Here is a 14857-nt window from a genome sequence, read left to right as displayed (position 1 = left end):
CTACTGTTCTAGCACAAACTAGAATGTGCATGGAAGCAAACATAGATTGAACATATTTTCTCTTAGCAGCTTCCAAATGCTAGAAATATAACCCCCTTAGGCACTCAACTCAAATGGAAATACCTTTCATACTATTCAATGACTAATACAGAAGAATTCACTTGATTCAGCCTATCTAGTTCAGAGTCTAGTCAAAGAAAGCTTAATCTCTTCCACAAGGTCTAAAAAATTCTATTAAAAAGACACATTTCCACCCCCACCCAACACACCGGACATGCAGAATATCGGGTGGGGTTTTTTATGCTTAGGCAGGTTGAATGACATACAACAAAGCATATTAAGAATAAGGATTTCTAAGAACTTCAGAATTTTGATTTTAAAGAGGGAAAAAAAATGTTAATCTAAGGTGATGCAGATATCTAGACTCAGTTTCTGTGCGTTCTCATCACTCTTTCCTACTACCATCCTAGAAAGTTAAAGACATTTGTGTAGAAATTTGCCCAAGAATTTAAACATGACTTACATCAGAAATTCCTGGCCCTACAAAGGAATATACTGTGCCTGGGAACTCTAAATATTTCTATTTGCTTCCTGCTCAAGAGCTATATTTTCTATGGTTCAACTACTAACATCTCCGCAGACTGTATACACTCTACCTTTCCAGCGAGAAACTGGAGCTAGAACCTTTTAGCTGCGTTCATAAGCTTTGAGGAAATTTTGAAGTGAGCCTCTGTTTTTCTGGTCTACTTTGAAGAGGGATGCTGAAATTAATTTCTATGAAGACTCAAAGTCTTTGAAATAAAAATCTGCTTTAATTAACAAAGAATTAACTATGCATTTCTCCTGTGTTACTTGCTAGAGATCAGAGACACAGTCAGTAGAAAAAAAAAAAAAAAAAAGTACTATTTTGAAGTGCAACCAACTGATTCATTATTATAAGGGGGGACACTTGCATTCCATTCTTTAATGATCTCACTATCATGATGATTCTCTGTAGCCTACTATCCAAAACAACACTAAAAACTATGCAACTTTTTCTTACTCTAGAAAATGCCTGCCTAACAAAAAATACCCTTTCATTAAAGCTGACACCTCTTAATGCCAGATACGAACTCTGCATATCATGTCACTGCCATCCATTTCATTGTCATTTACCACTTTCTTACCATGTCTATACTCAGTAAGCAATCTTAAGCCAGCATATGTGTGAAACTAAAAATCACATGCTCCAGAACATAGAAGTTAATGTATTACCTCTAAAACTTATAAAGGTACCATTAAAAAGCAAAAATAATCTATAAATCAATACTGGAGTAAAATACAGATACTGGTAAATGTACTGATAAGCATTTCAATACTTTTATAAATTTAAAAAAACCCTCTTTTTTTTTTTTTTGCCAGAAAATAGAAGTTACAATATTAATGGACTTGAACCTTGTATAAGAAAGTGAGAAGAAAACACAACAGGAAACTAGGTTACACCAGTAAAACAGTTTGAGCATACAATTATAATGGAAAAGCTTATTTCATGAGTGGTAAATATCTCCAAGTCCTCTTCGGCATCCACAAGCAAGATAGCTTAAACAAATTGTTCTGCCAACATTTCTAAAAAAAAAAAGTAAGTATCTGTGTGTCTGAAGGCATCTTTTTCAGATACCATCAAGAAGGCAAGCAATGCTAAATAACTGTTTGCAAATCACACACTGACAGTTTTTATTATAAAACTTGATAAAGAATTTAGTGGTATGGTTTGTACATGTTACTCAGTAGGAAGAGATCTAACTTTCAAACAATAGTGTGCCTCTGACTTTTACAATATATTCAGGTGAGCAAATTGTTTGTAATACGAGACAGACGTCACACACCTATAAAGAGAGGATATAAAAAAAGAGTAGATGGTAGAAAGAGACTCTGAATTTCTACATACTATGTTAGTGAACAGTAACAACAAATATAGTTAATATCCAAAATGAGATGTGGTCTCAAAAGAGATTGAATACAATCAATACAATCTTTGTAAGTATAATCAAGCTATTTGCCCACATATCTCTGCATCTTGGATATTTTGCCCAAACGTCTACTGCTTTTTCCAGAGTATTGTGCTTCAACACTGCCACTCCCTCTACACTAACACCTGACCATTGGCTGGTGACTTCTCAGTATTGTTCAGGCCTTTGTTCTCAGGTCAGCCTCCTGCAGCATACTTCATAGATTTTACATGGAAGAATAAAATAGGCTTGAAAATTACACTCTGTTGCTCAGTACAACTAAACCCAATAAGCAAGATGACACCTTTACTTTAAGGTTTTTGCTTATGCCTCTTCACTCACGATTATGTTACTCTGAGCTCTCAGATATATGGGGATTTGTCCATATCTGCCCAAACTATGGCTAATAACTAGCAAAGAGCAGAGAGAACTGCTTACCTCCACCTCCCAAAAGCATACAGACAACTGACCCTATCAACCCAAAATACTTCCTGAGCTCATTGGTAACAGTTTATGTTCTTGGAAGGGGTAAGTTTGTTGATTTCTATTTAAAAGACAGTTTAAAGCACATATAAATAAAATAAATACATACTGATGCTGTTTTTAAAAGTAACATACTTTTTGTGAGAGAAAAGCATAAAAATAACATCGTTTTCAAGGACAGAACGTGTGTGCACCCATCTTTTGTGCACATTAATGTTTGAGGTTATAAATAAAGACCAAACATTGTTTCCATTACAAGGTACCTATTCCCAAGAGCTCTTCTGAAAAATAATCTCTAGTAAGGAATAAGCAGCCATGCCGTTATTTACCGTTAAGGCATGTCCGTGAGCTAAAAGGTATGTTAGCATATGTTGAGCTATACAGTGTTGTCTTGGCTCTAGAAGTATTACTTCCTAGAAGAATGTTAGGCAGTCTCTCTTAGTCTAGACAATGCCTTTGGAGCATCTGCTGAAAAAGCCTTTGATTCATTTACTAATGAATCAAAAGCACACATCACAACAGCATATTTATTTTATGCTCTGGGAAAAGACAATGGAATTAATAGCTTGCTCCCAGCCCCTTCCGTGAGAGCAATAAAAGTTTGTTCTAATAAGACCCTTTTCATGCTGGGTGCTTGTCTAACCTACGATAATATTACTTGAATCTCTTCAGCCGATAAAGCACTTACTCTACACCAGCTTCCTGCCACTACAGCAAAGCATAGATTAAGTGATGACTGCAAAGGGAATGTGTAGCCTGAGGGAGAGAAGAAAGAACAGCCGAGATGCACATACTGCTTACTTCAAGTCCTATGTTTATATACTTTTAAAACTAGAGAAGACACTTTTTATGGAAAAGTACCACATCCTGCTAAATATACCACAGGGAATACTGAAAGAAGGCTTAAATCATTATGGAGTACACAAAAGGGAGAGACTTGGGTGAGTCAAGGGCTGACAAACTAATAAGAAAACTCAGCTACAAGCAGCAGAGGCTCTTGTTCTCCGTTTTGGGACAGAAAGAAAATTAGATCTGCCTGAGCAAGGGACAGATTTAAAAAAATATTCCTCAGGGAAGTTTGACTTAATAAATGTTACTTTACATAGAGGCTGGCTGAAGGTGTGCGCACAATTCCTCAATTTGACCCACCTAACATATAGGATTTGCTATGCCAAGGAATGAGATTTCTTGCTATCATGATGAAAAAAACTTTCATGTGCATGCCACAGTAAAACCGTCAGTGCTATATTACTCAACAGTCTTCTGTTAATGAGGGGTTTCAAGGAAAGAAAACAACATAAATCCCATAATTCTAATGAAAATAATGTTATCCCCTCCTTTAAAAAAGAGTCATTAGCCTAGGTATTCCAAACCTTTTTGGATACGTCTTGCTGGCAATTGTTAATTCTCAAACAAAAAGAAGAAAGAAGTATCTGATTAAAATTTATCTAGTCCTACAGTTAAGCTGCTTCCTGAGGAACCTCTATATTATATAATTGCCTGCAAAAGATTACGCTACTTTCAAGTATATCCACTAGCCCACACTAATTAACATTAAAGAAACTTTACACATTTAATGTCTTCTGTTATTTCACTATTCCTATATAAAAATGCACTTCAGCTGCATACTATATAAACCTCACTTCCCCCTATTAGAATCAGATCAACTGAGATATGGTAACCAAGGGCTTTGGATTTATTAAATTCTAATGTAGACTTGGCTGTCTATTCTATCAAAGTCTTAGTGATCCATTATAAACTGCATGCATTTATTCTCAGACACACTAGGCAGCAGGGAATTGCCTAATATGACCAGTGGTCACAGGGAAGTTAATGCCAACATAGCAGAAAGCTTTTTAAATCTCAGGCTTGCACGATAATGGCTGGGGTCATCTTCCTACTCTGCTACTTAGTCAGCATAAAAAACGATGGCTTGCTTCATTCCCCGAAGACAGCAATGTTATAATTGCTGAAGGTTTTCAGCCAACTGAACAGAATTAAAGTGAAAATCTTCAGAGAAAATTTTAATTGATCAAAAATTCCGTATAGTTGTAAGAGCTGATGATAAATACTTCCTTTCCAATTTTTTCCCTACAGGGAAAGAGATGCACATTCTTTTCTCCTGCAAAAAGTCACAAACGTTAGCAAGCAACCCCCTTAAAACTTAAGCCTTTTATTCTGAGCAAGACAATGAAATGATCAGAAACTAGCTTTGTCCTTCTTTAAACCTAAGCTGAAATAATTTAATGTGTGCCAGACCTCTAAAATGTCATTACTTTCCAAAAGAGCAACATACAGTAGTTTCATGGCTTTAGATTGCAATTGCCTAAATTTTCTAAAAATTTATAAGCATGGAAATAGCATTTCCCTTCCCTCCTCTTTGCCCCTGTAACTCAGTAACAGGCTCTTACTCTGCAAAATATTTCCAGCTGCTGCTGCATAAACTATTTTTCTGATTTATCAGGTACTTAATTGTTGAATACCTACTCTACCCGTTGCTGCACTTGCCAACTGAGCACTCTGCAAGGTTTCTTCTGCTCTGCTGTTGCAGCTCAGTGAGTTCCAGAACACCCTGATTGCATGTCAGAATTGTACCAAGTTTAAAATAGAATATCACACAGATGCATCAAGATCTGTTAGTCATTCTCCCAACAGCTCTACCATGCCATTAAGAACTAAAGAAACAAATGTGAATTAACTTATTTTAAGAATCTCTATTAACATGACAAAAAGGATGGTCCTACTGATATCAACCTCCTCTTATGTGTGGAGGTCTTTGATACTACAATTCTCTTTTGCATAATGCATTATTAAGCACTTCTTCATCCTCTGGGGAAATAACAAAACAACCCCTCATTTTAAACCACGTTATAGTTTACGAAAAATTTCTGTTATATAACTCACCTAAGAGCTGCTGGTATTGCATAGTCTTTGTAAAAATTAATTTATGTTTACCAAAACTAATTATTTTTAGCACACAATACAATAAGGATTTTACCTGCCGCCTCTCTGAAGTGCAAATATGATGCCTTTCTCCTGAAAAGGAAGCAGTTTCTTTCTCAGTCTTTCAGGTAGAAAGTACAGTTTAGCATCAATGTTTTCTGAAGAAGCAGCTTCAAGTGTAGGTGTTCCCCGGAATGTACTAGCCATGTTGAACCTAAGGGAAACAAAACCAAAAAAAGGACATCTTACTTAAAAGATGGGTCTGCAATAGGTTACAGAATAAAGCTTCATGGAACAATAATAATCACTCCGCCTTGAAATATTTGATATCTACACAAATCTTCTCAAGTCTTGAGAATTCTTCCTAGAAAGCATAAAATAATGCAGATGATGGGGGAAGAGCCCACCACCTCAGTATCAATAAAATATTCTAATTATTCCAGTATGAAGAGGCCAGCATGTATCACTTCCTCAACACTATGAAATAGTTATTTAAGAAAGTTCCCTATTCATGAATGACAGTTATTGGCCATTCAAATAGAGCTAACTTGGAGGCATTGAAATACAACTCTTCTAGTAAACATTTTTCAGAAGAGTTACAGAAAAAAGGTTGTATAATCTTCTGATTATGGAACTAACAGTCCCCCCCCAGATTTTTAATCCTAAGAATCAAATAAGGAAAAAAGGGCAAAATATGCCCAGTCTGGGGGAAGGGGTGGGGGGGAGAGTAAGGAACTTTACTTCCCTCAGAAAGAAACAATCTTAAAGCACAGAATTAATCAAGGAGAATTCTCATACTCTGCTTCAGACTAAAAATGTGGATTTTTCAGTTTTGTTCAGGGGGACAGATCAGAGAAGAAATACTTGCTTTTGTTCCCTTACAACTTCAACATACTTTAAACAAACAAATGGTTAAAAAGTCCAGTAGCAGTGTGCTAATTACACATGAAGAAAGCAACAAACATTTACATCAAAGCATTACCTAATTACTTTGGATTCACGGCCTGTGTGAGGAGCAGGATTACCTTCTTAATGATCACAGAAGCAAAGAACAACAGCCAAAATACGCTTCCTGTATTGTTAACAGTAGATATTGTACCACCAGGTTTGATACCAAAATTCTGAACAGGTTGCACTCAGATTTTTTTAATACTTTCAATTACTTTGGTATTTCTGAAACAACTTGGAAGAAGTCAGATACGGTTTGGCAGGAAGAACCATTATATCACAAGAAGAAATGTGATGAGCTAAATGGTCATTCACTTCAAGGATCTGCAGGACTAAAAAATCTATTTTTTTCTTTTTTACACTGACTGGTTACAAAGTAAGATAGATCTGGGGACAATTAAAACACTTAAAGTAATCAACATAAAGCACGATCATGCAAAACAGAGTTTGCAGCAGTTTCCTTCTACTGTCATGGAGTTTAGGTGAGGAGGTAAAACAGACTGATTCAGATGAAACTATATGCCACAGTGAAAGAACAGCACCTCTGTATTCCTAAATAATTCCATTTATGAAATTTTAGCTACAAGACTTGATGTACACTCTTCCAGCTGAAGTTACATTCTCTTCAGTGAAGAGAACCTAGCTATAACTGCACTACCGCACCGTATCCATCTCTCCATATAGCCCAAGTTGAAAGAGCCTAGGCTTTTGTTCTAGCGCGACTATGCAAACATGTTCTAGTGCTCCATCTTCTACGGGCCTCTGTGAGATTAAAGCCAAGAAACCCTTCTGCTGGGCTGGGAGGGGAGCGGGGAGGTTCCCACTGGAGGTTTTCCAAGAGCGTGGGAAGCAGCTGGCCCCCATGAGCCCTTCTCCATGGTGCTCAGCCAGGGTGCAGGTGGCGCGCTGAGCCTGGGCCACGGTGCTGCACCGTGTGGGGCAGGGGTGTGGGGCTGGGGTGTAGGGTGGACTCACGGGCGTGCAGGGGAGGGGGGTGACCCACCAAGCCCTGGCCTGTCTTGTGTGACAGCGAATGCTGTCCGAAAACCAGGGAGAGATGGAGAAAAAGGGAAAGAATAGAGCTAGAGAGCACTGCAAAAATAAGTTATAGGGATTTTGCCACTTCTGGAGCAAAAAGAAAATTGGCACAGTCAGTACTGTTGACAAAAGTGTCCGTAACTGGACAAAACGCCCCCAGACCAAATCCAAAAAAGGACCCACCCCACCCCAACACCCCTCCACCAAAAAATAAAAAGGACCTGGTTGTATTGGTTACTGCTAGAACTGGTTACTCTGTAGCTACTAGTTAGAACTGGTACTGTTCTACAACTAAACTGTTGCAGAACCCTAGAAAAAGGAGGATTTTGGACTACCCTGTTACTGGCATCACCAGTCAGACTAATGACATTCAGACAGGCAGAAAGTGTATGCTTTTTTTGTTTGTATGATGAAGTATAGGCATACATCTCAACATACACGTCACAGACATCCAAAAAACTGCAAAGAAAATGCTGCAGACGAGCCTATGGTCAAGTTCCATGAGACTGTCATTGTGAAAATATTGAACAAGGTAACATTGAAGAATTTGTGTGCTTACCTTCTTGGGCGCCTATTACGACTTCTGCAATGAAATGCTGTGTAACCACAACTGTTTTGACGTGCCACTCTGCTAGACAAAGAGGGGGAAAATGAATTTAAATTTTAAATATTGAGTGACGTTCAAAGTTGAGGCATAAGGGTTGTATCTACCATTGCTATGGATTTTGTTCTATTTTGTATTAATTACTTCGCTGCCAGAGAATCTATTTGAAGAAGCACATTCTTGAAGAGTTATCCTTTGTTGCACATATAAAGCCCTAGAAATATTATTGCACATTTATGAAAATAACAATCCTAACCAGAATCATAGATACGTGTGTGCGTGTATATGCATACACTTAAGGACTTCTGTATAAACACGGTTTCAACCCTGCTCTCACAAACATGTAACTCAAGGGTCTGAACACCTGATGTTACTCATGAGACAAGTGATTTGCACAGCAATAAGAACTCCACAGCTGGAGAGAGGCTGCTGTTGTGTTTCTAATAGCACAGAAAGCCCAGTTCTCAAATAAGTGTGGTACTATCAGCAGAAAGACAGGACCTTTTCTCCCTAGATTCATATCAGGTCACACACTCAAGGTGGTAACCTAACAAGAGACGAGCCCAGTACTGCTAAACCTCCTCCTGATACAGACTTCTGACTAAAGGCCTTCTAGAACATAACCTGTCCAAAGATAAAGAGTGATACCTTCTGAATGTCAATGAAATAGCCATTTATAGAGAAGGGAAATCTGGATTTCTTTTGCAAATCAGACATTCTGTGTCATCTAAGCATGCCTGCACTATCAACTATGGCTTCCCCCCATTTTTATAAGTGGAATCTCTCTCATATCTTTAAAGAAACAATATTCTTGTACCTTAGGCCTCTGGAACATTCAACAGCAGATAAAAGTATTATGATCAGTATCAAGGCTCTTTGATGCATGTTCATCACTGAACTTCTCTTAATGGAAGGAAAGCCTCTGGCTTGCCCTTTATACTCAAGAGATGCATTTCACAAAAAAGAAGTCATAAAGCTCTGATAAATACTCACTTCATCTCTCAGTTGAGCAAACAAACATTTCAGCTCTAACTGTTGGGAAAGCAATCATAATCACTTCAATAGTTCTATCACAATATTTTCCACAGAGTATTTTTTTTCTTTAAAAGTTGATTAAGGTACTTCAAGACTGCTGGCAAAAAACAAATAGTAAAGATTTCATTAGAGCTGACCTTAAACAAGTATGCTGCAGGATTGGTGGACCCAAGAAACCTGTTCGACACTCAACAACTGTGATTTACCCCCAAAGAAAGTTTCTGACTCATTTTCTATGATGATTTTCTATTCTATAAAAGCAGAAAAAACAAAGTGTTTCTGATCAGTTTGCTACATAGCTTACTGTGAGTGACAATATGAGAATGAAATGTTACCATAACTAACTTTGTGCTGAACTAGATTATGACAAGATTCTTTCACTGAAACACTGAATAAAACCACGAAGTTTCAGAAGCATAAATCTGAATTAGAGGAGGCATGTATGATTCACCAGTACATAGCAATACTACCACACAAAATGTTCTGCATCAGTCACTAAGGTTAAAACTGCCTTTGAAGACCTATCTCAAAAAGCAGCAACAGCAACACAGAAAGCACTAACTACCAGATATGTACAAGTTTTTGTTCATTTTTTTCTCTAGGTGAATACTTGAAGAAATGAATGGTGAATAACTAAAGAAGTCCACATACAGTGAACAATGACTATTATAAAAACATACACAATCACTAGCGTGAGCACAAGACAGCAATATGAATTGTGTGGTACTGAACCTTTCAGACATTGCTCCTTGGAAAGGCAAAGTAGTTGCACAATCACATCACCCCAATATTCTCCTAATTATCAACTTTATGCTCCAGTCCTTTGCATTTACCTTATCTACACCATTATTTTAACGTGGACTACAAGATTTCGAAGATGGACTTTGCCATCTGCTGTGCATATATGACCCACCGCTGTTGCAGTTGACTACTATGGAGTTCATGGCAAGTAAAAAAATACCTCAGGGAAAATACTTGATGCTCGAGACATGCTTACCTGAGAACACGCACTTCAGAATGAAGTTTGAAGAACTTGGGATACCTAAAATGCACTTTTTTAAAAAACAACACTTATGTAGTTCTTCCCCAAACCTTTTAAGTTTACTTCAACTATTGTGAACGTGCACTTTTTTTAATGATCATACAAAAAAATCATACCCTGAAGATTCAAAGTCTGTCACTATGTCTGAATAAACAGCAGTGATAAAAATCCACGTTCAGTCTATATTAATACCTGCAGCACTATTCTATGATATCCAAAGCTACAGAAGGCACTACAGAAGGTAGATAGACCTTATGAAATATTTATTTTGGCTGTGTACAAAATAAGAATGAATAGTGATGAAATAAGACAGAGGAAGAAATTAATTCCACCAAATTGCTTTTAATTGATTTGCTAATTACACTAAGAACCAATGCCTTACTTGTGTAGAATGAGTCTGGCAGGGTGGTCATTTATGTTTTGTTTTGAAACAGATCAGTTATGCACACCACTGTAATAATGTCAACAAACAAAAATAGCCTTTTTTTAAAAATAATTTAGTCAGTGTAGCCGAAGACCAGTTTGTGTCTGTTGTTCTACCTGTTGCAGGTTTGGAAGCTCTAAGAAGAGAGAGAAATATTAGTTCATGTTTTCTCTAACTACAATTTTTCATTTGTTTCGGTGTCCTTAATACGTTGTAATATGCATACCATCAACCTGCCCACATCTATAGATCACAAGCTCTGGAATGCCAGTTTTCTCAAAGAAAACAGACCTAAAAGGTTTGGTGTAGAGGCCTAACTTTTCACTCAGAGGTCATTCAGTTACAGAGCTTTTATGAGTACAAAAATAAAAACTGTATGGTATTTTCTCAAGGAAATCAAGGATGAAATAGCTGAATTACAAACCCAGTAACTTTTAATCTAAAATTGTTTTAGCATCTCAGGAGTAGCTAGTGGTAAATGATCCCAACTTTTAAAAACAGGAACCGGGAAGACTCATGGAACTATAGCACGATTCATTTATAGGGCATAATACCCAGTAAAAAAATCATGATGTGCAGAACTTGTGAACACCATGGTAAATACATCATCTATTTGGTGTGAGTCAACACATCTTTTGTAAAGGTGAGTCTTATCTTTCAAGTCTGCTAAAGTTTTTTGAAGGGGATCTACAACAGTGTACCTATAAACTGGTTGGCAGTCCAGTTTCCACTATTTTTCACAATTAATTAAATTAAAAAAGAATGGGTTTTACAAACATATTTGTACAGTAATTATAATTTTGAGGAAAACTTTTGAGAAGGTCTCTCAAACTTTTCAGAAAACTGAGCTGCCGTATGAAAAAATTGCACTGAAACTTTTTTTAAATACAAGTAGACTGTTCATTCATGAGAGAAACAACACCAGCAGTATTTCAAAAGAATCTGCTCCAACTTCTGTTATGTTCAATGAATTCATAAATGATCAGGAGAAGTAAGTAACCACCGAGGGAGAAGGGCAGTGTAAATACTGGTAAAATAAAACTTTTAAAAGTCTACAATTCTGTCACTGCTGCTGCTGCACTGCATTTCACTGTCATAGAATCATAGAATTATTAAGGTTAGCAAAGAACTCTAGGATCATCACATCCAACTGTCAACCTAATACCATCATGTCTCCTAAACCATATCCTGAAGTGCCACATCTACATGCTTTTTTAACACCTCCAGGGATGGTGACTCCACCACCTCTCTGGGCAGCCTCTTCCAATGCCTGACCACTCTTTCAGTGAAGAAATTATTTCTAACATCCAATCTAAACCTCCCTTGATGCAGCTTGAAGCCATTTCCTCTTGTCTTATCACTAGTAACTTAGAAGTAGTTACTACAGGCACTTATCCTTCTGGAGGTATGTATTAAGACCCAACTTGCTGAGAATGTTATCCCAGGTGATACGTTTCTTTATGGGAATGTTGGGTACAAGACCAATGAGAGCTTCAAGGCCTATTTAAGTTTTGCAGCTGTTTGTCAACACAAGCGGTTATCATAATATAAACTCACTATTTATTTTTAATGCAGCTCAGTAACATGTGCCTGAAACAAACAAATATTTCCATCAATTGTTTGCTTCATAAATTCCCTCTTGATGCTCCCAACTGCATGTTCAATAAACCTTAAGAGGGATTTTAAAGCTTTAAGGAAATCATAAGACTTTGGTTCATCAACCATTTTTCTACCAGTGGAATGATAAAGAACTGAAAAACTACCAAAATCATTAGAAGACAGCATTTTAAAAGATATCAAAAGAAGAATCAGGACAGTACAAAAGGACATCACAGAACTCCATAGCATACAGCAGCTTTTCCACAAGTCAGTGCACTGGGCTTAGAGAAACACACCTTAACACCTGCCACAGGGCAAATATTTTTTGCCTCACGCAATCCCCCGCGCACAGCAGTGCCCTACGACTGCAGAACCACCCGGGCACACGCTGCCAGAGCCCAGCAGCGGCCAGGGAAGCAGAGCCAGCGAGGCCTTCGGGCACAAACACGTGCTGAGGAAGAACAAGAGTCACCTGGGAGCTCAACGACCGACCCGGACCCCCCCTCCCCTAGGGCACCCGGTAAGGCGGGGCCCAGTAAGGCGGCCCTCACGGCCACCGTCCCCCGGGTCACCGCGCATCGCAACTCGGTACAGCGGTGGGGGCGGTTGGGAAACGTCAGAGCCTCCCCCTCTCCCCAGGGGGACGCTCAGGCGATGGCCGGACACCCCCCCCAACACCACTCACGCTGCCAGCCGTCACAACGGTCCCGCACCTTCGCGGGCTTCAGGCTCAAACCTCCGCCGCACGGAAGTGACGCAGCGGCGGGGAACGGAGCGCGCGCGCACACACGGTTCCCGCCGCTTGTCTGCCGCGCGCGCGCGCGCGGCGCTTCCGGGCCTGGGGTCTTCTTTTTTTGTTGATTTTCTTTATGCTTTTGTGTCCTTCCCCCTCCACCCCCCGCCCCGCTTCCCTGGGAGCGAGTTAAACGGCATGTTCCTGCCCGGAGGTGCCTCACACCAGCCCCCGCTTCGCTCGGATGGTGCGCGGGGGAGAGAGGGAAGGGCTGAGAGAGCCGGCGGGGAGGGCAGTGGGGAGGGAAGCGGCGCGGTTACCTCAATGGCAGAGGTGGGCGGGCTGTAAAAAGAGGGTAGCAGGCGCGGGGATGGCGCTGAGGGCTGGGCCGAGCGAGGGGCCCGCAGGGCTCTGGAGGTTGGCGGATAAAGCAGCTTGAGGGCTGGAGCCGGGGCGAGGGGCGCGGAGGGCAGATGGGTGCGCAGCAAAGCGGGGACTACAGCTCCCGGCCTGCCCTGCGCACGTCCTGCCCACGGTGCGGGGTCCTGGTGTGGCTGCCGAGAGGGCACCTGGCGGCGCTGGGGTCGTGCGGGTGGGGACAGACGACGGGCATATTACGGCCGCGGGAGGGCTGGCGGCCCGGGGGAGGGATCGGGCAGGCTGCCATTAGCCGCCGGAGCCGCCCGCCTGCGCGCCCTCGGCTGCCCACAGTGGGCGGGCGTAGCGATGCCGGTCTCTGCGCCAAGGAGGGGTTCTTATTGGTGTTGACGGCTGTCTGTCAAGCTAAAGGCGCCCTGGGATTGGTCGGTGTCATCTGGGCGGGCTTGCGCTGGCGTAAGCGCCGAGAGACACCAGTCACCGGCAGGGCCGAGGAAAGGCGCCGCGCCGTGAATTGGCTGGCGTGGCCGCTAATCATTAGCGTCCCGCGCGGCTATTGGTGGCGGTCGTGCGGTGGGGCGGGCCTTTCTCCGCGCCGCGGCAGCAGGAGGAACCCGGGCGGCTCTTCGGGGCTGGCGATGGGGCTCGGCGCCCCGCGTGTGTGAGCCCGCCGCGCCACCGCCGCTCCGGCCCCGGCCCGTCGGCCGCGCCGCCGCGGTAAGGAGCCCGCCGCCCCGCCGGGGATCGGCGACCCTGCGGGCGTGGGGCGATCGGCGGGGTCGCGCGCTCCGCTGAGGAGAGCGGGGGAGGGGAGGGGAGGGGAGGGGGGCGGCCGCGCCTGCAGTGCGGAGAGCGGGGGGTAGCGGCGGGGGGGGAGGTGTCCCGGTGCAGCGGGGAAAGGCCGCGGCCCCGTTTCCCTTCCCTAATATAGGCAGGGCTGGCCGCCGCCACTGGTGGAGTGGGGCACGGCCCGGCCCGGGGCTGAGCTCCGCCGCCGGTCCGCCCCGGGGCTGCGACGGCAGCCCGCCGCAGCCCTGCGCCGCCCCGGCCCGGGGTCCCGCCCGGCCCGACCTGGTCGCGCCGCCGCCCTTACTTGTTGGAGGATGTTGGTCCCGGAGCGGGCCGGAGGCCCTCGGAGCGCCCGGAGCCCCCGGGCCAGGCGCTGCAGGGGCGGGCGGTTGGGGTTCAGCCCCTCGGGGTAGTGGTGCCAGCCCGCAAGCGTGCCTGCGAGGGCTCCTGTTTAGACCCCCCTGTGTGTTGTCTGGGGTTGATGTTATATTCGTGCTGCTTGTGATGGTGTTGGAAGAGGGCTGTTTTATCACGGTTTTATTCTGTCGCACGTTGGACAATTCTGCGTGTGGATATGTCTATCATACTGTAATCCAAAGTGTAAGGAGAATCGAGAGCAAACTGTGTCACGGTCTGGCTTTTACAGTTTCTTTTAGTAATGTTTTCAAATTAGTTTTCTGCACTGAAGAAGGGTTTCACTTTATGAGCGAGACAGAAAAAGAAGTGAGACAGTCATTTCTTACACTGAGTCTAAGAAAAATTCAGATTTTTCACGCTAAAAATATGCACAAATTCTGTTTTTCAGAATTAAGCCTGTAATATAGGATACATGTTGGTGGATTTGTGTGATCTC

General features: G+C 42.1%; 1 protein-coding gene across 8 annotated transcripts in view; it reads right to left on the bottom strand.

Moving 5' to 3' along the window:
* ZRANB3 (zinc finger RANBP2-type containing 3) overlaps positions 1 to 14371 on the bottom strand; it is a 53896-nt gene extending 39525 nt beyond the window's left edge. The window contains exons 1-3 of one of the 8 annotated variants that reach the window (XM_064451054.1): positions 12790 to 12972; positions 7960 to 8031; positions 5470 to 5628 (exon numbers count right to left, since the gene is read on the bottom strand). In XM_064451054.1, coding sequence (XP_064307124.1) covers positions 5470 to 5621 — 152 coding nt within the window. In that variant the 5' untranslated portion in view covers positions 5622 to 5628; positions 7960 to 8031; positions 12790 to 12972. Of the gene's footprint in view, positions 1 to 1504; positions 1606 to 5469; positions 5629 to 7959; positions 8032 to 12789; positions 12973 to 13157; positions 13545 to 14308 lie in introns of those variants that run through there. The other 7 variants (XM_064451055.1, XM_064451058.1, XM_064451060.1 and 4 more) reach the window with 7 other exon arrangements.
* Positions 14372 to 14857: the final 486 nt, after the last annotated feature.

The sequence above is a fragment of the Phalacrocorax carbo genome, chromosome 5, assembly GCF_963921805.1.
Source record: "Phalacrocorax carbo chromosome 5, bPhaCar2.1, whole genome shotgun sequence".
In the NCBI taxonomy this organism is placed as follows: domain Eukaryota; kingdom Metazoa; phylum Chordata; class Aves; order Suliformes; family Phalacrocoracidae; genus Phalacrocorax; species Phalacrocorax carbo.
This window is presented reverse-complemented; position numbering and strand designations above follow the sequence as displayed.